This window comes from Lissotriton helveticus, chromosome 6, assembly GCF_964261635.1.
Source record: "Lissotriton helveticus chromosome 6, aLisHel1.1, whole genome shotgun sequence".
Classification (NCBI taxonomy): domain Eukaryota; kingdom Metazoa; phylum Chordata; class Amphibia; order Caudata; family Salamandridae; genus Lissotriton; species Lissotriton helveticus.
In genome coordinates, this window is record NC_136067.1 from 456,926,879 (window position 1) to 456,949,746 (window position 22,868).

Genomic DNA, 22,868 nt, shown 5'->3' on the forward strand with positions numbered 1-22,868 from the left:
AAGGGTTTTCATGGAGAGCTCTGTAGCACAATATTGTCTGCACCCCTAAGGTGAATAACCCATTTTATCCATCCTTTATATGAGGTCTTGTGTGTGTCCTTCCAATTATTAAGTCCCATCTTTACGGCTGACATAAGTAAGAGATCCAAAAGAGCTTTGTCAGTATCATTACATAAATCAACCATTAAAAAAACAGTAGTTAATGTAGAAAACTCTCTTTTCAACTCATGTTTGAATACTTTGGTCAGAAAGACAAAAGCCTTGTCCCAAAAGGACAACACAGCTTTACAATAAAAAAAAAAGGTGGTCTAAGTCACCAGTTTCCTCCTTACGGTTCCAGCACAAGTGATCATCATGAATACAAAGAGAGTGCTGTCGAGCTGGGGTCCAAAATGCCTTGTACAAAAGCCAATATTTAGTTTGAGATAGTACTGGAGATATTTTTTTGCTTGTTATCGAATTTCACACTTGTGGCCATAGGGAATCAGGTATCGGGTCCGTAGAGTGCGAATCACAAAAAGTAACAAGATGATTGTTGCTTTTGAAAGTTTTAGGGCAGAGAAGTTTGTATATATGTGAAACTTGGTGGCCTAGTTTATTAATCTGTGTTACAGACAATGGTAAAGATGGGAGCACATTATGAAACTTTAAAAAAATTATAAAATTCGAAATTGTTTAATTTGTAACTGGTTTGAAGATCTGCAAACGTCTAAGCATACGAAGAGTGTTCCAGCTGATAAAGGAAAAAGATACCCTGATTGATCCAATCTTCAAAGTTTAAGCTTTTCCTTTTGTATAATATTATTCGGTTACGCCGTAAAGATTGCATCTTAGATCCTCCAATACTTACGTCTAATTTCTCATCTATCAGCAGAAGTGCCAATTATGTGTTTTTGAAAATAGATTTAGACCTGTTTGGATAGAGCTGGTTAGAAGTGAGTAATGCCAGAGGACTGAGATAATCAAGAATGGATTTTTCTACATCCAACCACACAAGGTTAAAGTGGGCAGGAGGCGAAATGCAGTCGGAACCCTGCTTTGCAAGAAACGCTGATTGATATAATTTAAAATCCGTTAGATTTACCCCACCCAAGGATTTGTCAAGTCTCAATATTTTTATACCAATTTGAGCCTTTTTGCCATGCCTTAGAAACTTTGTAAGGAGGATATCTAATGTATGGTGGAAGTCCTCCATCAAGAGAAGTGGGAGCATAATTAATAATTAAGCAAGATAATTAACCAAAGATGTGATCATCCTTTTTATGGTTTCTACCCTTCCCCACCATGTTATAAATTTTGGTGATCAGGAATTCAAAAGTTTTGTGATCTTTTCCAAAGTTACCTTCTCGTTGTGATGCAGGATATCAATATTATTGCAACCAAGTTCAATCCCTATATATTTTATACATCCCCATTGCCATGCCAGTCCCGAATTACCTAAAACTTCCGATTTCTCTCTATTAAGTTTGTAGCCTGAGTGTACAGAGTATTTTGCAATCAAAGCCATCAACGCAGTAATTAAAGGACCCGTATTTTCAGTCATAATCAGGATATCATCCGCATAAGCAGCTAATTTAACCTGAATAAAAGTTAACCTTAATTGAGAGTAACAACATACTTCATGAATCTCAATCGGGCTTTCGCACGAATTTTAGCACAGAGACCGCCCTTCTCGAGGTCACCGATGCCATCAGGGAGGTTTTGGATACTGGAGGAAAGACCATTTTGGTTATGCTAGATTTGTCGGCAGCTTTCGACACCGTCCCCCATGAAGGTCTCCTTTTAAGACTCCAGGAGATCGGTTTTCGTGGGACGGTGTTGAATTGGTTTAAGTCATTCCTGACCGGCCGCCGGCAAGTGGTCTGGGCACCTCCGTTTTCCGCTGAAATGCCGCCGCTGGAGGAGGGGGTGCCACAGGGCTCTATTCTAAGGCCCTGCGCTTTTCAACATCTATATGGCCCCTCTGGCGGCGGTTGCGGAATCTTTTGGTGCCCAGATCATAACCTATGCTGATGACACCCAGTTGCTCTTTACATCTGAAAAGGGTAAGGACTTTGACGGCCCGCGGATTAGAGACTGTTTGGGAGCCGTCTTTACCTGGTTCCAGCGACATAGCCTAAAATGCAATCCCGATAAATCGGAATTGCTTTTCTTTGGATGCCCACCTGATCCTGGCTGGAAGGCCTGGTGGCCCTCAGATATGTCTCCACCGGAGGCTGCCTCTTCCAAAGCTAAAAATCTGGGCTTTGTGATTGATGATGGCCTTGCCTTTGGCCCCCAGATCATTGGGCTGACCGGCAAATGCTTCGGCCTCCTGAAAATGTTACGGAAATTTCTTCCGCTGTTGTCGCTGAAGCATAGAAAGATCATCGTGCAGGCCTTGATAGGCTCGCGTTTGGATTACGCAAATGTTCTCTATCTTGGCATGCTGAAATATCTTCTGACGCGACTGCAGACTGTGCAAAACTCTGCGGCCAGAGCCATCTTTGGTCTCCAGCGCAGAGCCGGAGCCACAGATTTGCTAAAAAAACTGCACTGGCTCCCAGTCGCTAAAAGGATTGTCTTTAAGGCGCTTACTTTTGCCTTCAAGGCCCTTCATCTGATTGGCCCTAAATATCTTCAGAAGCGTTTGGCTTTTTATGTGCCTCGTAGGACATTACGTTCCGCCTTGATTCCCCCCATCTGCCGGGCTAGAATCGGAGGACGCTCTTTCCGTTTTCTAGCGTCTCAAAGTTGGAATGACTTGCCTGTCTCGCTCAGGAAATCTGAGGATCTGCTCTCTTTTAGGAAAGGACTAAAAACCTGGCTGTTTACACAGTAACTGTTCTCCTGCTTTTCTCTATTTTCGCAGTGTTATGTTTCTCTTACATTGAGGGATCTTTGTCAAAGCTCCGGGACACTCCTAGGAGTAGCCGTGCGCTATAAAAGAGCATTTTTAACATAACATAACATATCTCCAAAACCTACCCCTTTTGTATCCGAATTCAACTTAATATCCTGAAAAATTTGTTCCAGCGCCAGCAAAAACAAAGATGGAGACAAGGGGCAACCCTGTCTAGTGCCTTGTTGAAGAGTAAAAGACTCCGAAGGAGAACCAGTATTCGCAATACAGGCCGATGGCGCTAAATAAAGGGACATTACCATTTTTATATATGACTCTCCCAAATTAATCACATGCATACATTGTTTTAAAAATGCCCAAGAGACCCTATCAAAGTCCTTTTCAGCATCCAATGTAATGACAATAGCCGGATCTGGTTTACACGCAGCATTTTCTAAAACATGACATAGCAATTGAGGGTTATCGTTAGACATGCAACTTTTAAGGAAACCAACTAAGAGTTACTTATTAAATGTGGCAGAACAGTGTTAAGTCTTGTAGCTAAGATTCTTGCATAGATCTTACTATCAACATTGATGAAGGATATTGGTATATAGTTCTTTGGGAGTAGATGATCTTTCCCTTCTTTAGGTATGTCAACTATGTTGGCTTCTGTCATGGACTCTGTTGTACGTGCTTCACTAGCTATATTATTAACAACTCTCAGCATGGTCGGTTGTAGTTGGTCTGAAAAGATTTTATAAAAAATGGCTGGACCCGGGGCTTTATTATCTTTCAAGGTTTTTTCCGAATTCTTAACCTCTGCTGCACTGGATGGTTTTCCTAGCGCTAGTTATCTGTTTCAGTCAATTGGGGCAATCTAAGTCTATACAAGTATTGGGAACAATTCTCTAAGTTAAGTTCCTGACCCTTTTTATATAACTCCCCATAAAAGGATTTAAAGGTGCTTAGAATATTTTTCTGTTTTGTGTGTATATGATCACTGACATCCTTGATGGACGAAATAACGTTCTGGTTCTGTTTGTGCTAAAGATATGAAGCAAGTAATTTGCCCGTCTTATTGGCTTAGCAAAGATTAAGGGCTTTACATTTTTTACCCATACTCCAGCCTGTTCGCTCCAAATTTTATTATATTCATATTTCTTTTGCATTAGTGATGTGAGGATTGATTTAACTTTTAAATAAATGGCATGGGAAGAGTGCAGGGTTTTAATTTTGAGCTTTAATTTATTTAGTTTGGCATTAATATGTTTAAATATGTTATTTATTTTTGTTTTAATTTCAATAGTTATTCCCCTAATGGTGGCCTTCAGGGATTTAAGGTTAGTTTCAGCAGTATCATTATGCTTAATAATCTATAATAGCCTCTTCAATTTTCTTTTTGTCCTCAGGGTCTGATAAGACATCACTATTGAAGCGGCCAGCTTTTTGGCGAAGGTTCATTATGACTGCCCCCAGTTTAACACTAATGCACAAATGATCCGACACCAACCTAGAAGATATATCTGAGTGTTCAATTAAATGTGTGAATGAGCCTAAAATAAGAATGTGATCAATACTAGTATATGAATTATGTGGGGCGGAGTAAAAAGTATAATCTCTGGAATCTGGGTGTTGAAGGCGGCAGGCATCTATGAGATTAAATTTAGAACATATAGTGTGAACTATGGCATGCAATCTGGTGGGGTGGTATTTGAAATTGTATTGTCTGTCGATTATCGAATCTAACAGGATATTAAAATCTCCACCAACTATGATAAGATCCTCCTGAGTAAGATCCTCTATAGTTTTCGATATACCCTCCCAAAAGACTGGATCATCTGTGTTGGGGCCATAAATATTCACCACATGTATGAGGTCTTCTCCTTTCCTTAGATGTCTACCATCACGGTCATGAGTTTGTGATTCTATCAAAACATCCGTTTTTTTTAGCTATCATGGTAATCACCCCCTTCCTTTTATGATCCACCGGTGAGCAAGCAATTTGTGAAATCCAATTTTGCTTAATAAAAGTAGCATCTTCTTTAGATAATTTTGTTTCTTGTAGTTAAATGGTGTCCCCTTTGGTTTTAGCTAAATAAACAAATGTTTTTTTGACATTTAATTGGGTGATTAAGCCCTTTAACATTTAATGATAGTATATTGCGATCTTATGCTATATTGCATGACCATGATTGTGCCTAGATTGTGCCATCACATATACGATTGATAACAAGGTGTACTAAACACATGCGTTATAGAAGAGGTGTTGACCTCCACAGTAAACCCTGAATCATTTTCATAAAACACAAGCACTGATTAACTATAACCTGTCGTGGCAAAAAAGAAACTATAATCGCCAACCATAATTATGTATGAAATAGCACATAGGCACTCTTGTCTAAAAGGACCGTGATACAGCCCGACTAATAATAGAGAAAAGACAGAAGACAGAAAAAAGGAGAAAAAAACTCAATAATAATAATAAGAAGAAACAGAAGGGAATACCCAAATGACAAAACACAGCACACCTTGTTACATTCCACATATTCAGGGAATTCCTCCCAACCGCCCCACACCACCCTTCCTCCACACCCTTCCCTGCAAACCTTGAGTATAGGAGGTGAGACAGCATGAGCGTCCAACTGTCGAAGGGAGATTTACTTAAACTAGCAATGTAAATATTTCAAGGAAATATTGTATACATCATAGCGGATTACTTTATTTAAACAAACTAAAGCATGAGCCATGTTACTACCAAGGGAAAAAAATGTCCCAACTATACTCACATAGTGTAAGTAGAAATATTCAGTAAGGTATTTAGTGCAGTTACACATCAAGATACCAAGAGACCACCAAACTCGTAAACAACGATAAATAAAGCCTTGTATATATTATGATTTCCTCTTGTTGGAGGAGGACTGAGAAGAATCCATGTCCTGAGTGTGTGGCCCTTCTAGAAAATCTGCTAAGTCCAAAGGGTCCGTGAAGTATTGATGACGACCATTGGCTATGTAAATTACGGCAATATAGTATAATGTTTTATGTCAGTAAATGTGCTCAAGGAGATAGCTGTGGACATTTCAGAGTGGAGGTGTTGCTGTGTATCATCTTGTATACAGTTGGATATGTACTCGTCATGAGCAGAAAATCCATAATGAGGTGAACACACACAAAATTGGTACAGGTGTAAGGGATGGGCAAAATAAAATAAAAGCACAAGCTACTTGGGCTACATGCTTTCTGTCTGTAGGAATGTACACAAGGGGCCGTATTACGCATTGTCTCTGTTTGCGTCGGTTGCACCTTTTAAAAGGTGCGCCCGGCGCAAAACAATGACAATGCGCCCTATTATAATGTATGCTCTTCTCCCCGGACAGCTGTGAACTCGTGCTGCCCCCAGGACAGTGAATTCATGTGAAAACACGGAGAGGCTGCTGGCAGCTGCTCCATGTTTTTAAAGTACAGGCCGCACCCCTCTTTGCTTTTAAAGGGGATGTCTGGGGGCCATAGGAACCCCTTTCTCTTCTCCAGAGGGCTGCTCTAAGGGGGCTCACTCACAGGGCGTCACCTAGAAGGTGGTGCACTGTGGGTGCGCCCCCTGAGAGCTTCTTTGCCTCTACACCGACGTCTGGTCGCGATGGCGCGGGCACAGAGGCAAAGGAATCCCCTCATTTTCATAGGACACATCCCTATGCAAATGAGGGAACCCCCTGAAGATAGCACTGGTGCATTAAGTGCGCCAGCTCTTTCAGTATTACTGAAGGGGACGCACAAATGCCTGTGCCCCCTTCTATAACACCAAAGTTCCCTGGGGCGCGCAAAGCAGGCTCAAATGCCCATTGAGCCGCCAGGGCACTTATTGTAATACGGCCCCAGCTATATTTATGCATGTGAAAATGCTTTTGAAAGAGATTAATTTATTAGTCTAGAAATTTAGTTGCAACCTCTCATATTTACTTTTGAATTTCCCATTGAAATACAAGTGCCAGAAATGTACTCCAGTAGCAGGAAGCATAAAGGGATGCATTCGTTTATTTTTTTAATAAGGATCAAACTGCAGATTTTTCAATTCTGCTCTAACAGTCGTGGGATATGATATACTTGCCATTAGAGTAGGAAATAATGCATATGAAAAAGACATTTGAGTGAGAAAGCTGATATTTGACATTTTTTTGCAGTTATATAATCCATATAATATTATCATGATAACAGTCAGCGGTCACTTATGTGTTTTTTTCTTCCAATTAACAGATCAACAAGAACACTCATGGTCACCTTCCCAGCACTTCAATGAAGAAAGATACTCTCCTGCCCTAAAGAACATGAAAGGATTATCTGGTAGTCGCAATCAAACACAGCTATGTCCCGGTCATACTTGTGGCTTAGGACCTTCTGAGGATTGTGAGCATACACATGATCACATGCACCATGGGCAGGAACCTAGGCAATCGTATCTGCTCAGCCCTACGGAGAGCTGCCAAATGGACCATCACCGGTGCTCACCAAGGAGCTCCATTCATTCGGAATGCATGATAATGCCCATGATGATGAGCGATCACATGTCAAGTAGCACTTTTCCCAGAATGCACTATAACACGCATTTCGATACTAGAGATGACTGTGCAGTATCACACACTAGCAGTAAAATTAATCGAATTCCTGCAAACCTTTTAGATCAGTTTGAGAAACAGCTTCCCCTTCATCAGGATGGTTTTCATACTTTACAATATCAGAGGACATCTACAGCAACAGAACAGCGCACTGAAAGCCCGGGAAGAATACGTCATCTCGTTCATTCTGTCCAAAAACTTTTTACCAAATCTCACTCTTTGGAAGGGTCATCCAAAAGCAATGTCAATGGAACAAAAGGAGACAGTCGGGGAGATGATCACCATCATGGCCATCATAAACACAGTAAAAGGAGTAAAAGTAAAGAGCGCAAACCAGATAACAAACATAAAACTGGGATGACTGGCTGGTGGAGCTCTGATGACAATTTGGACAGTGATAGCACTTATCGAACACCTAGCGTGATGAATAGGCATCATGTGGACCATATTTCCCACTGCTATCCTGAACCTCTTCAAGGGCATTTCGGAGATCTTTCTCTGAAAACCTCCAAAAGTAACAATGATGTAAAATGTTCAGCTTGTGAAGGGCTGTCCATGACTCCGGAGGGCAAATATATGAAAAGGAGCTCCTGGTCTACGCTGACAGTAAGCCAGGCAAAAGAAGCCTATCGCAAGTCATCTTTAAATCTGGATAAGCCTTTGGTTCATCAGGAAATCAAATCTTCCTTGCGGCCATGCCATTACCTTCAGGTTAGAGTTATTTGTTAACATTGAATTTTATTAACCATTCTACATCCCTCGTCCAATCTATAACTTGAGCCATCCACTGTCCAGTGCACTTAGCAGCATATTGTTTCGGATACTAGCAAAGATGACATTTACATTTTTTTAATCAATATCAGTGATTTGAATGGAGTCTTTGTGAATTGATTTGTACATGGTTATGACACTGTGTTTTCAATAGTTCTCATTATTTTCACATTGAGGATCACATTGAGGATACTGTTCATGGAGCACAACTATATTAAATAAAAATGTGAAAAATGTGTGCTAATACGATAAAACGTCTTTTCACAGGACAGCTCTAGAATAACATGCACTAGAATGACATTGCACTGAAAAAAGAGAGAGTTCCAGAGAAAGTCCAGGCTGCTAGTTATTAGATTGTATTGGATTCAGGGATAATTATGATTTTTTAATAAGTGACTATGCAAGTCCAAGTAAAGACTTCAAATGAGGTAGCGAAAGGAAAACAAGTTGAGGTCCATGTAAGTAGAAAATATTTTTTATGTGCAGGCAAAATCTTGTAAAATTTGAGGATTTCACATTAAATGAACTTCACGAAATCTTTTGTAATTTTACAGGTGTGCTACTGACAAAGATTGATTTGAGCAGATAATGTCTTGTAGGCACACTAGAGCTATAGCCGAAAGAAATTATGTTTATGAACCAGTTTGCCACTGGTACCTTATCTGTCTGTTGATAAGCGCTTGCATTCAATTGTCACTCGAGCTAATGGTTAAGTACATTTGTAATTTTTTTGTGAGATTTCACAAAAAGATTTTGTGTCCATTCCTAGTCATACACTTACAACTTCCCTCATCAGAGAAAAGACTGACAGCTAAACTTTAAAACAACTTAATTTTGTGTTAGTACAAGAGGGGGTGATAGTGAAGCTCTATGGAAAAAGCGTGTATTCTCATCATCCTGTACGCTCAATAAAATCATCTTAGTTGCATAATAATGCGCTCCTTTAAGGTGTCCAATGTTCTATTGAGTACTTCATTTTCTATTCTGGTCTCCTGTATTGTATGGAGGGATGAATACATATATTTGTTAATGTGTACCTTTATGGAATGACCCACCTATAAGGGTTCATGTTAGTGGCAAGAAATGTGCCGATGGAGAGAGGAGGTTGCAGGCTAGAATGTTATTTGAAAACAGCGTTGTAATTATGTATGGCAATTGGGAATTTGAAGTGGTTGAATTAGTGACAAATGAAACCTGTGCAGAGTTTTTAGCTTTTGCAACCAAAATGGAAACCCATAACTTCTTTTAATATAAATTAAAATATTTTGTACCAAAAGGAGGTTTGGAGATGCTGATATTATATGTCTGCTAGGCTGAGTATTTGGAGTTACAGGATAGGTTTTTATGTCTTAGGCAAAAGGCACTATTTGCACTAGAAATCATTTGAACTAATGCCTGAAATATTTCTCCTCTGTTTAAGCCTAAAAATGATGTGAACACATGCATTGTAGGTTGGTGGAGATCTCCAAGCTACTTGTGGAAAGCATGAACTACATGAAGTTAGAACTTCAGTTGATCACTGATCTCACAGCTATTTTTGTAACAGTTGGTGCTGCAGTCAAAATAATGAAAAAAGGAAATAGGTGTTTGAGAGCAGAGTGATGTGACAGTTCTGAATAATCCACAACATTGCTCAATGGTATTTAGGGCTGATATTGTAATATGTGCGCACAAAAATCCAAAAAGACAATTACATTGAAGGTTAAGGATGTCTGCAAATAAAACTCAAACTTCAAATTAACATATCACATATGATTACATGACTTGAACCAATTCCATTATTAATTGAATAACTTATAACAACACATATCATATTAAATCACCAATAAACTTGTTAAAGATAAAACTGTTATAGATAACATTGTCAGCTGTAACTAATGAGAGTGTATTTATAACAACACATTTGACAGCACCTTGTTAATGGCAAAACTGATTTCGAAGGCTCCTTTTTACGTAAATAAGTAAACAGGACCCACTTCTCAAACTTTTTTTGTGTGTTTATGTGTGACTTACATGCCCTAATAGTGTTTATTATGATTTTTAAAAGTTGATTTTGCGCTCCAAAAAGAATTTGCTCACACAAAGTTTTTCTTGTGTGTACATTTTCAAGCATAATTTGAGGGTGGGAGGGGTGTGGACTTTTAAGGGCCCTCACAAACTTGGTTGGTTGTGGGTATTCACAACCTTGTCTGTAATCCTTTTCCACCTTTGAAAATGTTGGAGGTTTACTTCTGTCAAGACCACGATGTAGAAAGATATACCCCCTGCGTTATGAAGATCTTCTTGTGCACAAATCCAGAAAGAAAAGCGAAGGAGAACAGGTACAGTGGAGAGCCGTTTATTAAACAACATGCATGTCTCCGGTACAACTCAAGAATGCCACGTAACTCCCACATACCTAAACTGCTCTTGCTAACACAATTTGAATCTACACATCCCACAGGGTGCAATTCTAATAATACCGTGCCGCGTGGAATGTTGTTTGAAGTCGACACGAGTGCGTGAGCGCTTGTGTCCACTTCAAACATAAACATATCAACACATAACACACCTCCCCCCTTTAATTTTTTTTGTTTATTTAAGAAAGAACAAAATATTTTAATTTGACAGGTAACCTACGAATTCTTGAGCTTCTGGTAACACAGTCTGGAGCAGAATTGCTTAGATCAGTAATTCTCTTGGAGCACAATTATTTTGTCCACACATAGATAGGTCAGTATTTGAGTTACTTACATTGTCTATATTAACATCTAAAAATACATTTAAAGAATACTTTTCATCACAAAATTCCTTCCTGCCTTTGTAGATTGAGACCCTATTTAGATTCCAGACACCTCCATCTTCCACGCCCACTGTATTTTTGAACACTTCAACCACTACCAAAGGATCAGACCAATTAGATAATCCTTTACGTACAAAACAACCTTTCTTCAGTCCTACTAGATCTCCTACCTGAATTATACATTCCCTTACATTCTTATTTTTTAATAAATTATCTTTCATTATCATTTCATAAGCGTTTTACCTTACGACGAATTTCTCTGAAATCTATTTCAGCTGATTCTGCTTGAAATTTATTCTTGTTCCTTAACCACCAAGGAACTCATTTTGTACTAGGTTTACAACATCTCAACAATTCAAAAGGTGTCAATAAAGTAACTGCATTGGGAGTAGTTCTATAAGAAAGTAACATGGATTGTAATGCTTTGTCCCATCACAACCCTCCTTTAACAGCTAACTGAATAGCTTCCTTGACAACTCTATTAAATCTCTCAGTTTGACCATTGACCTCTGGATGGAAAACTGCAATCTTTTTGTGAATTATACCACATCTCTTTAGATAATCTTCCATGTTCTTGCTAACAAATTGTGGTCCATTATCTGTGACTATCTCTAGTGGAATGCCTTCAGTACAAAATACACTGTCTAAACATTGTATAATGACATCAGAAGTAACTTCTCTATCCATTTTAATTTCCGGCCACTTAGAATAGTAAACCATAAGCACCATACCAAAAGAGTGTTGATGTGTTAAGATACTGAACGGACCAATTATATCAATACCAAGCTTGTTCCAAGGTGCAGCAGGTAAGTCAACTGGTTGTGGAATAGTTGATAAAGGTTTGGCAGACTTGTCACTATTATCACACAATTTACAAAATCCCACTGTATGCTCAACAAATGAGTCTATTCCTGGCCACCAAAAATTATCCTTTCACCGTACTCTAGTGATAGAAATACCAAAATGCCCTTCATGAGCCAAATCAACAAATATCTTCCTAAGACCAAAAGGTGGAATACATTTATCTCCCCTTAAGATGGTATCATTCTCAATAGCTAATTCACCTCAAATCTTATGGTAACTAGCCAAACTCCCTATAATGAAATGAAATGAAATTAAATTAAATGAAAAGACCATTTATAAAGCGCGGTAGCTACCCTTAGGCGTCCTAGCTCTGCAGACATCACGCATATAACGAGAACAGTTCAAAACTATTCTGGTTTGTTAAAAAGCAAGGTTTTTAAGAGTTTATGGAAGGTGAGTAGTTTAGGCCCTGATCTAAGTCGGAGGGGGAGGGAGTTCCAGAGCCTGGCCGCGATGTAGGAAAACGAGCGGCCTCCACACCTGGCTCTCTTGAACCTAGAATTCACGGCTAGAAAAGAGGATCTGGATCTGAGCTGTCTGTTTGGATGATAGGCGGTTATCAGAGATTGGTTAATGATAGCGCCTGTTCCCTAGAAGGCTCGGTGAGCGATGTGCAATGCTTTAAATTCGACCCTTTTCCTCACAAGGAGCCAGTGGATAGTTCAGTCTGAGTTTGGCCGGTAGTCGGTGGGGGATCTGGAGAAGAGTTCTGGCTGCACAGTTTTGAATGATCTGTAGCTTGTTTAGGGTCTTCTGGGGTGCACCAAGGAATAGGGCTTTCCCGAAGTCCAGACGAGATAGGATCAGCCCTTGGATCATTATCTGTCTTGCATGAAAAGGTAACAGGGGAAGGATTTTGCGCAAGATTCTTAGTAGGCCAAAGCAAGTGGCTGACAGGTTGGCTGCGTGACAGTTGAAATTAAGGGATTTATCTATCCAGATGCCCAGGCTTTTGATCGTATCTTTAGGCGCGGGTGCAGGTCCCAGGCACTGAGGCCAAAGTGGGTTGATGGTGGTGTTAATGGGGCTGCCAAGGAGCATAAGCTCCTTTTTGTCGCCGTTCATTTTGAGACAGGAAGAAGTCATCCACTCGGCGACTGCTTCGAGGCAATTCCTCAGACAATTGGGTGCAGCTTGCGGGGGGTTGAGAGCCACCACTAGCTGAGCGTCATCCGCATAAGTGACAATTTTCACCCCAAAATGGCGGACGATCTCGGCTAGGGGGCTCATATATAGATTAAATAGTGTTGAGCTCAGGGAGGAGCCCTGCGGCACACCACAACCAAGGGGCTTACTGGGGGAGGTGTAGTCGCCCTCGAAGACCTGGAAGGAGCGGTTGGAGAGGAAAGACCTAAGCCAGGTGATTGCCATCCCTGAAATTCCCTTGCTGCTAAGTCGGTGTAGTAGGATGTTGTGGCTCGCAGTATCGAAGGCGGCACTTAGGTCGAGTAGGATGATGGCTGCAGAGCCTCCCTGGTCTAGGATCCTCCTGGCCTCCTCCGTCACTGCGACCAAGGCGTTTTCTGTCCTGTGGAGGGGGTGGAACCCCGTCTGAGTGGAGTCCAAAAGATTGTTAGTTTCCAGGAACTCTGTTAACACCCTGTTAGCATGCTTCTCCAAAGTTTTACTTAGCCAGGGCAGCAGAGAGATGGGTCGATAGTTGGTGGGGTTGTTTTGGTCCAAATTAGGTTTTTTAAGAAGGGCTCTGACCATGGCTCGTTTCCATGGGAGTGGGATGATGCCGGTGGATAAAGAGGCATTGAGGAGTTCCAAGATGGTGGGTAAAATATGGCTAGTAACTGGGAGTAAGGTGCCTGGTGGTGCAGGGTCGTTAGGAGAGCCAGATTTTACCTGGTGCATGATAGATTCAAGATTGGTGGGATCTAAAGGAGGGAAATGGTCAAGTGTGGCTAGGGGCCGAGGCTCTGGGTCAGAACGTGTCTGGAGCGGGGTCTCAGGATGGGGAAAAAAAGTATAGATTGTTTCGATTTTGTGGAGAAAAAAATCTGCTAGGTTGTTACAACAGGTTTGGGCGTTTGAGGCGTCTCGATGTTTTTCTGGGAGTTGAAGAAGAGTTTTTGCTATACAGTATATTCCCTTAGGTTTTGAGGCTGCCTCGGTTATTTTTTCCTCGAAGAAGGACGATTGTGCGCATTTAATTCTGTCCTTGTAGATTTTAATCGCTGCTCTGTATTCCATTTTCCTGGAAGGAGAGTAGTCAAGACGCCATTTCCGTTCAATCTTTTTACAGGTACGTTTCAATTCCCGTAATTCCGAGGAGTACCAGGGGGCGGTCGCATTGCTGCGTTTGGGTTCAGTTGATTTGATTGGGAGCACAGAGTCAAGTGAGTGAGAGATCCATTTGTTATAGTTCTCGTTGGCCAGTGTGGGGTCAAGGATGCTGGGTGGTTTGGAAGTTTCGAGGTCTACCAACCATTTAGCCTGAGGAGGTTTCAACCAGTTACGGCTTCTACGAGTTCCTAAGAGCTGGGGGGGTGTCAATCTTGAGTGAACCAGGATAGATGGATAAGGGAGTGGTCCGTCCAAGGAAGGGGAGAGGGGTTCCCAACTCGAAGATCTGAGCTGGTGCTAAAGATGGGGTCGAGGACATGACTTTTGATGTGGGTCGGTTTGGGCACTAACTGTTTGAACTGAAGAGCTGAAAGGCTGGTGGTCAGTTCTGAGGCGATCGGTCTGTGGAGTCATCAAAAGGAATATTGAGATCCCCTGAAAGGGTAAAGTTGGATGAACTGTATGCCAAGCTGGCAATGATGGGTGGGAGGGTGTTAGAAGATTGCCCCGGGGAGCTGGGTGGGCGGTATAAAAGCACTCCCGAAAAGGTGCAAGTGGGGGAGAAGTCTATAGTGAAAGGGAGGCTTTCACAGTCTGGTATGGAGGTGGGGGTGCTACGACACCCGTAACATTCTTTATGGATGACTGCTAGGCCTCCCCCTACTGTTTTTGCGGTCGGCACGTAGTATTTGGTAGCCTTGGGGGAGGGCCCGAATGAGGTCAGGTGCTGATTCTATATGCAGCCACGTCTCTGTCAAAAACAGAGCGTCGGGGTTTAGCTCTTTCAGTAACATGGAGATTTCCAAAGAGTGTTTGGGGAGAGACCTACAGTTTAAGAGGTACATACTGTGCTGCACCTTTATTGGTGGGGGGTAAGAAGGAATTGAAAACCACAATGTAGGCAGGTGGTATGTTGGGCCGCTGGGTTCCATGAAGACGGTATGAGGCAGGAGTTTTCCCTCTCAAATTGTGTAAGGAGTTCGGACTGTAGGTTTTGGGGTGGGGAGGTAAACGGGCAGGGGTTGTGGCCCCCGGCCCCGGCCGGCCACGGACGGGCGCAGAAGGGCTTGCCTTTGGCGCGCCACTGGCGCGCACGCTGCGGCCGTCCACTGCGTGTGGTGAATAGCATCTGGTATTATAAGGCGTTACCAGTGTAATCATCCAATGGCATTGCGCACTCCTCCCCTCTAACCGGTAGTGTTCTGGAATTCCGCTCCTCCCTCCACATCAATCGGGAAAATCCCGTGGTGGACGGGGAGGTGCGGGGAGCCGGGTGTCAGCGGGTTCAGGAGTGCGGGTAAGTGAGGGATTTCCTTTTTTAAAAACAAATTCTAAAATGCAGCAGTGCTCGATAATTCAGTACATAATTTTTAGAAGTACCAGGAGGTGCAGAGAACTGTTCTAGCTCAGCGCGCGTCCGCTGCACGAGTGAATAGCTTCTGATTTTATAAGGTCTCCAATGGCATTGTACCCTCCTCCCCTCTAACCCGGTAGTGTTCTGGAATTCCGCTCCTCCCTCCATATCAATCGGGAAAATCCCATGGTGGACCGGGTAGGTGCGGGGAGCCGGGTGTCAGCGGGTGCAGGAGTGCGGGTAAGTGAGGGATTTCCTTTTTTTTAACACAAATTCTAAAATGCAGCAGTGCTCAATAATTCAGTACATCATTTTTAAAAGTACCAGGAGGTGCAGAGAACTGTTCTAGCTCAGCGCGCGTCCGCTGTGCGAGTGAATAGCTTCTGATTTTATAAGGTATCCAATGGCGTTGCGCCCTCCTCCCCTCTAACCCGGTAGTGTAGGTAAGTTGTTTCTCTTCTGGCCAACCATTTAGTATAAACTTCCTCACTTCTTTAAGTTCTTGATCTTTCTCCATTTCATCATTCCACAATTGCTCATGAACAATAGAATTGTCATCAGACACCAAGGGCTAGATGTAGGTAAATCCTATTTACTGATTTATAAATACCGAATTTTACCGATTCGGTATTTATGAATCGGTAAATAAGATGTAGGTAAAAAATCTGTCATTTTTACCGAATCGGTAGGATTCGGTATTTACCGATTCGGTGAATACCGAATCGGTATTTGCCATTGATTCCTATGGGCCTTGAAGCCCATAGGAATCAATAGCAAATACCGATTCGGTAATTACCGAATCGGTAAAATTACCGAATTGACATGGGGAACAGGGTGTCACTTTGACACCCTGTTGCACCCCTGTTTCAGGCTTGTGTGCCATGTGACACACAGACATGCCTTGTGTGCCACATGGCACAGGTGTACATGCACAGATGTGCATGTACACAGGGATTCGTTATTTACCATGCAATAGTATTACGTGGTAAATACCGAATCCTAAAAGCCCTGTAGCACTGTTAACAGTGCTACCTACATTTGAAAATACATATTCGGTAATTTTACCGCTCAGTAAAATTACCGAATCGGTAAAATTCACAAATTCGGTAAATTTACCGATTCTGTAAAATTACCAAATATGTATGTTTTAAACACCCCTACATGTCAATGTCCAAATACCGGTCGGAAACGGCCGAAAATCGGTATTTTCGGCCGTTTCCGACCGGTATTGCCCTACCTACATCTGGCCCCAAATTAACATCACTCACAACATGAGCTACTTCACATTCATCCTTATCAACACAAACTGAATCTCTACAAGGAAGGGGTAGCCTTGACATACAGTCTGCGTGAACATTACTTTTACCAGGAACATACTCTAGAGAATACCTAAACTTTTGTATACCTGATGATAGTCTAGCCAACCTAGATGACAGTGTGCGTCCACCACCAGGTGATAATATGTGGACCAAAGGTTTATGGTCAGATTTGATGGTAAACTTGGTCCCCCATAAAAATGGCCTAAAGTGTTCAGCATCCCACACACATGCTAATAGCTCCCTTTCAATTACAGAATAGTAGCGTTCAGTTTCTCTCAATGTCCTTGAAGCATATGCCACAATTCATTCTTTACCCCACTCTTCTTGAATTAATACAATACCTAATCCACAATTGCTTGCATCTACCATAACAATGCAATGTTTGCCAATAACAAAAGGTTTAAGACAAGGTGCTTTAGTGATCATTTCTTTGACTGTGGAAAACGTTGTTGTCATGGTGTCAGTCCAAATAAATGTAATATTCTTTTTTAGCAGTTTCCTGAATGGTTCAATTATGGTTGGAATACATTTTGCATAAAACTCCACTAACCCAAGAAATGCAACCAATTGTTCTTTGTTCTCAGGTATAGGAGCCATACTAATGTTCTCCAAATGTGACACTTTTGGTTTAATTCAATTTCCAATAATGCAGTGTCCCAAATACTCTACTTCTTTTTTCTTAAATTTGCACTTTTCTGCACGTAGAGTTAAACCTTTATCTGATAGAGCATGAAGAACCTTCATCAAATTGTAGCCATGCTCCTCATCACCTTTCCCAAATATTAAAATGTCATCTTGGAACGCTATGGCTCCAGTGAGACCTTGTAGTGTTTCCTTCATCAGCCTCTGGAAGACAGCAGCAGCACTAGCAAAGCCAAAAGGCATCCTGCTGAATCTGTACAACCCTTCCGGTGTTATAAATGCAGTCAGATCTTTCGATTCCTCATGGAGCAGCACTTGATGGTACGCACTAGCTAGGTCCAGAAATGAAAACACTTGTGCATCACCCAGGGTGGAAACCATCTCATGTAAATTAGGAAGTGGATGCGAATCACACATATAGCATTATTGAGACTGCACAAATCAATGCACAAAACGAAGGTCACCTCCAGATTTAATGGAAATCACAACTGGTGAAACCCAAGGAGATGATTCTATTGGCTCAATAATTTTCTTAGCACACATATCATCCAGCATTACTTTTAACGTATTCCTATAAGACAAGGGTACATTCCTTACTCTATGACGTACAGGTATAGCATTAGCGTGTACTTTTATGCGATGTTTAAAACCTTTGTACTCACCCAGTTTGTTACTGAATAATGTTGGGAAGTCATTTATTAGTTTGGGAACAAAAGAGGAATCACTAGATTCAGCCAGATTTGGTTTGGTGGTGATTGTATTAACAGAATATACAGGAGGACCAGCATTTGGATCAAGTTATATGCCTAGTTTCTCTTGATGCGGCAAACCCAATAGTGATTGCCCAGCCTTGGTAACATATACTTTCCCTTTAGTATTGCGTTCATAAAAACTTAAATTAGCCATAAAATACCCAACAAGTTGTAGTTTATGGCCAGTATAGCCACTTGCTGAAATATCAGGCTGTGTAAGTTCTACGATAGGCCAATTAGAACAGACTAAATCATGAGATAAGATAGTATACCAGGAACAAGAATCTACTAAAACTTTTGTAGAAACACCATTAATTATTACATCGCATGAAGGAATTTTTTTAGTGCACACATCATAATCATAATCAGGTGATTCTTCTGGCTCTTAAATAACATTAACTCCTCTTGGAGCCAACCTACAAACCCTAGGGAAAATGTCCTTTTTTGTTACATCTAGCACATACTTTCCCCAAAGCAGGACAAGATCTTGAGTTCCCAAGATGGTAGCTGCTACCACATCTGAAACAATAAATATTGTTCCACCTTGTGTCAGGTCTTTGTCATCTATTCCTGTTTTCTGTTTTCTGATAGCCTTCACTTTTTTTACTAGAATATTTTTTTTTATCAACTTCCTTCTGTTTGTCATTTTCCTTGGTGACAACATGTATATCTGATTTATTGCAGGATCTGATTTCATTAACACATTTTTCAGAGTGTTCTTTGGATTTTGCTATTTCAATAGCTGCATTAAGAGACATGTCTGAAGATGTCCACAACCTCTGTTGTTTTTTTTATTATTAGTGCACATCAAAATTTGGTCTCTCAAAACTTGATCATATTTAATGTGTTCAAAATCACAAGTGACTGCTAAGGCCCATAACATTTAAATCTCTCCATGACCATGTTTATCTTCTTTCCATAACGAATAGACAATTGTTTGGGTGTAATTTGGTAAACATTTAAATCAGATATATTGGTTAAAGGAGGTATATTCTTGTATTCTTTAAGAGCAATGCCACCAAGACAATGTTTCAATAAGCCAATTTCCTTTCTGGTTCACATTCTTCTCCTTCTAGGACATCAACATAAGCAAGAAACATTGCTTCCCATATGTCCCATTCAATTTGTGGCTCACCAGGTAAACTAAGGAAAGATGGGGGGCTTGAATGCCAGACATTACTAAATGTGCTTGTTAAGGTTCCTTCTCCCTTTTTAAAACATAAATAGTAACAGTATAATATTTATTAACAGTGTGTGTGTGTCACAGATGACTTGAAGATAGTTAAACGACAAATACTATGACACACGTTGTTAAATGTGTGTGTGTCACAGAAGAAATGCACACGAAAGGTAAAAGCATATAACAGTTAACCTTGTAAATTCCTTTTGTTTTGTTCGCACTTGCTGAAATACTCACAAGGGCCAAGGATGTATTCCACTTGATCGTGCTTTCAATCCTTACCCGATCGTGAATAAACCGGGCTTAACAACTGCGTGTATTACTTAAAGTCGGAACACAACGAGTTAACTCAGCATCAACTTGAAGCGGAAACAACCAATAGCAGGCACGATTGCTTAATCTGACGTGTGCGTAGGGCAGTGAAGCACACGTCTGTCACGCCAATAAGATTCCTAAATATCCGGAAGAGGGCTTTGCCGAAGATTTCACACAGCCAATCACAGTGTCGATCTTGACTCAACACGTTAATTCCTCTCGTTGAGACATTGAGCCACCAATAAGCTATGTGCTTATGAAAAAATCTTGAAACTTGAAGAAAAAAATAAAATCTGTACAAAATAATTGAGAGTGTGGAGTAGTTCCCGATCGTCACCAGTGTTATGAAGATCTTCTTGTGCACAAATCCAGTAAGAAAAGCAAAGGAGAACAGGCACGGTGGAGAGCCGTTTATTAAACAACATGCATGTCTCCGGTACAACTCAAGGATGCCACGTAACTCCCACATACCTAAACTGCTCTTGTTAACACAATTTGAATCGACACATCCCACGCGGTACAATTCAAATAATACCATGCTGCGTGGAATGTTGTTTGAAGTTGACAGAAGTGCGTGAGCGCTCGTGTCCACTTCAAACATAAACATAAACATAAACATATCAACACATATGTTTATGTTTGATGTGGACATACACCCTGATATACTTTGTAGGTCAAGGGGCAAGGGGGAAAAACTGAAAAATTTGAGAGAACTGCCACAAGACCTGTATTCCTTCTCTGTGGGCTTACTAGAGCTCTATGGGTTAACCATCAATACATTTGTTAAGTCATAAACATAAGCATACTGATATTTATTATTATATTATTTCTTTTTAAACTTATTTATATTTGTAATGAGAATTTCGGGTCATACAAATTTAAAAAAATATTTGTGACACCACAAATTATTCATTAATACAGGTATACAGTTCTTCCACATTGTAGTACATCCCATGTTTATCCTATCATAATAAAACAAATTTGAAAATGATACAAATGTGATGAAACATATACCAGTTATAACATATGGTATGCCACCTATAGCCAACCACACATAACCATTCTAGCCTCATACACAACAACACACTATCACACTCTCATCTCATACATGACCTACCCAACCACAATTACATACACCGATGATAACGAAGAGACCACTTCAAAGAAAATCCATAATTGTGCTGTGGGTCGGAATTTCAAAACAACCAGGTCAACGCACATTTCAGTGGAAATTCTAATTTGCATCCACCTTCATCAGGACCACCCATTTATATGTTTATAGGTGAGCGGCAGGGGGTATTGTCAAAGTCCCTGATACCTGCTTTGAAGTCCCTCTAGGGGTTCACAAAGATTCAAAGATGAAGCCAATACATCCAGCCTGAGGCAATAATTCTGTTTAAGTATTTCTCTGGCATGTTCATCAAATGAATAGAGAATGTGTTTAAAAACACAATCTAGTTGTGAACTTTGATCTTGCTAGCTCTATTCATATCGTCAATAAATATTACACAGGACACTATATGCCTAGGCTGCAACCTTGTTTGCTGAATAGGGCTGTTTTGACTCAAGAGCCTGTCTACATGTTGTGCCGTACCTGTGTGCGGCCGCGTCTCGCATATTGCGCGTCTGACGCGGAAAAATATAAATGGGTGGTCCTGATGAAGGTGGATGCAAATTAGAAATTCCACCGAAACGTGTGTTGACCTCGTTGTTTTAAAATCCCAACTCACAACACAATTACAGATATTCTTTAAAGTGTTCTCTCCATCATTATCATTGGTGTATGTAATTGGGGCTGGGTAGATCACGTATGAGATGAGAGTGTGATAGTGTGTTGTTGTGTATGAGGTTAAAATGGTTATGTATGGTTGGCTATATGGGGCATACTATATGCTATAATTGGTATATGTTTCACAACATATGCATAGTTTTCAAATTTGTTTAATTATGATCGTACAAACATCTGCTGTATTACAATGTGGAAAAACTGTATATCTGTATTAAGGAATAATTTGTGGTTTCACAAATATGCTTTTAACACTGTATAATCAGAAACTATTGTTGAAAAATGTGAATGCATTTTTTAAAAATGTATACAATGATAAAGGTCAGTATGCTTATGTTTACTACTTAACAAATTTAGTGAGGTCAGCCCATAGAGCTCTAGTAAGCCTACAGAGAACGAATACAGCTCATGTGGGAATTCTCTCAAGCTATTTCTTTATTTTGTCAAGGGCAGGATTAAATATGTTTTCCTTGTGGAAAGGGAAAAGTAAACTACCTCCAAAAAAACTGTGGTGGTGTATGAGAAGGTATTTCTCAGTGGGGAACAAATAAAGTAGCCCCTTTGACAAAAAAAGAGAAAAAAGATAGTAAGTTTGTGTGTTTATTTTAGAAATTAAACTATGCTGGTGCATTTTTTATGCCTGCAATAACTGGAATTCCCAGATATTTTCCAGATGAATGACTGATAACCTGCAACAGCTTCACTCGCTAAAGCAATAGGTTGTTTCAAACAAAAAAAAATGGCATTGACATCATGGAAGTTTTCTCTCAGCATATGGGGTCAATTCTATTTTTTCCTGTTTGGGAGCAACAGCCTTTGCCCGGTGATCCCAAACAGAAAACATATGTTCAAAAATGTATTAGATAATTGGTCTATAGTTACAATTGGCTTGGTGTTTTTCATTTGGCTTTGGGAAGAGCATAACATAGCATCTTTGCATGGATTCAGCATATATTTTGTCTCGTAATGTATAGGTTATATAACTCAACAAGGTTATTTCCAGTTTCAAATGTTTGAACTGCTTGGGAAATTCAGATGTTAACCAACCAGGACCAGGTGACTCCCCCCTTGCATAGAGTGAATCATGTGTTTTATTCCTTTTAATGTTACTTCTCCATGTACTAGATCTTGGTTCTTTTCTATTAATTGAGGTAAATTCAGGTTCTTGAAAAAATAATTCATATTTTCAGTCAGTTCTGTGCATTCTGCATAGTTTTACATATAATATAGGAGATACTTCACATAGTTCTTGTTTTTTAATTAAAATTTATTCTGGACAGATAATGGAGAGTATAAACTTATCATTCTTTACTAGTTTCACATGTTAGTTTAGTAGATTCCTCATCCCTCCCTCCAAGTAACACTACCTTTTTTTTA

General features: G+C 40.4%; 1 protein-coding gene across 1 annotated transcript in view; it reads left to right on the top strand.

Annotated features, from left to right (window-relative positions):
- DLGAP2 (DLG associated protein 2) overlaps positions 1 to 22,868 on the top strand; it is a 1,782,978-nt gene that overhangs the window by 761,211 nt on the left and 998,899 nt on the right. Inside the window, exon 2 of the mRNA XM_078647907.1 lies at positions 7,076 to 8,145. Coding sequence (XP_078504033.1) covers positions 7,147 to 8,145 — 999 coding nt within the window. The 5' untranslated portion in view covers positions 7,076 to 7,146. The remainder of the gene's footprint in view (positions 1 to 7,075; positions 8,146 to 22,868) is intronic.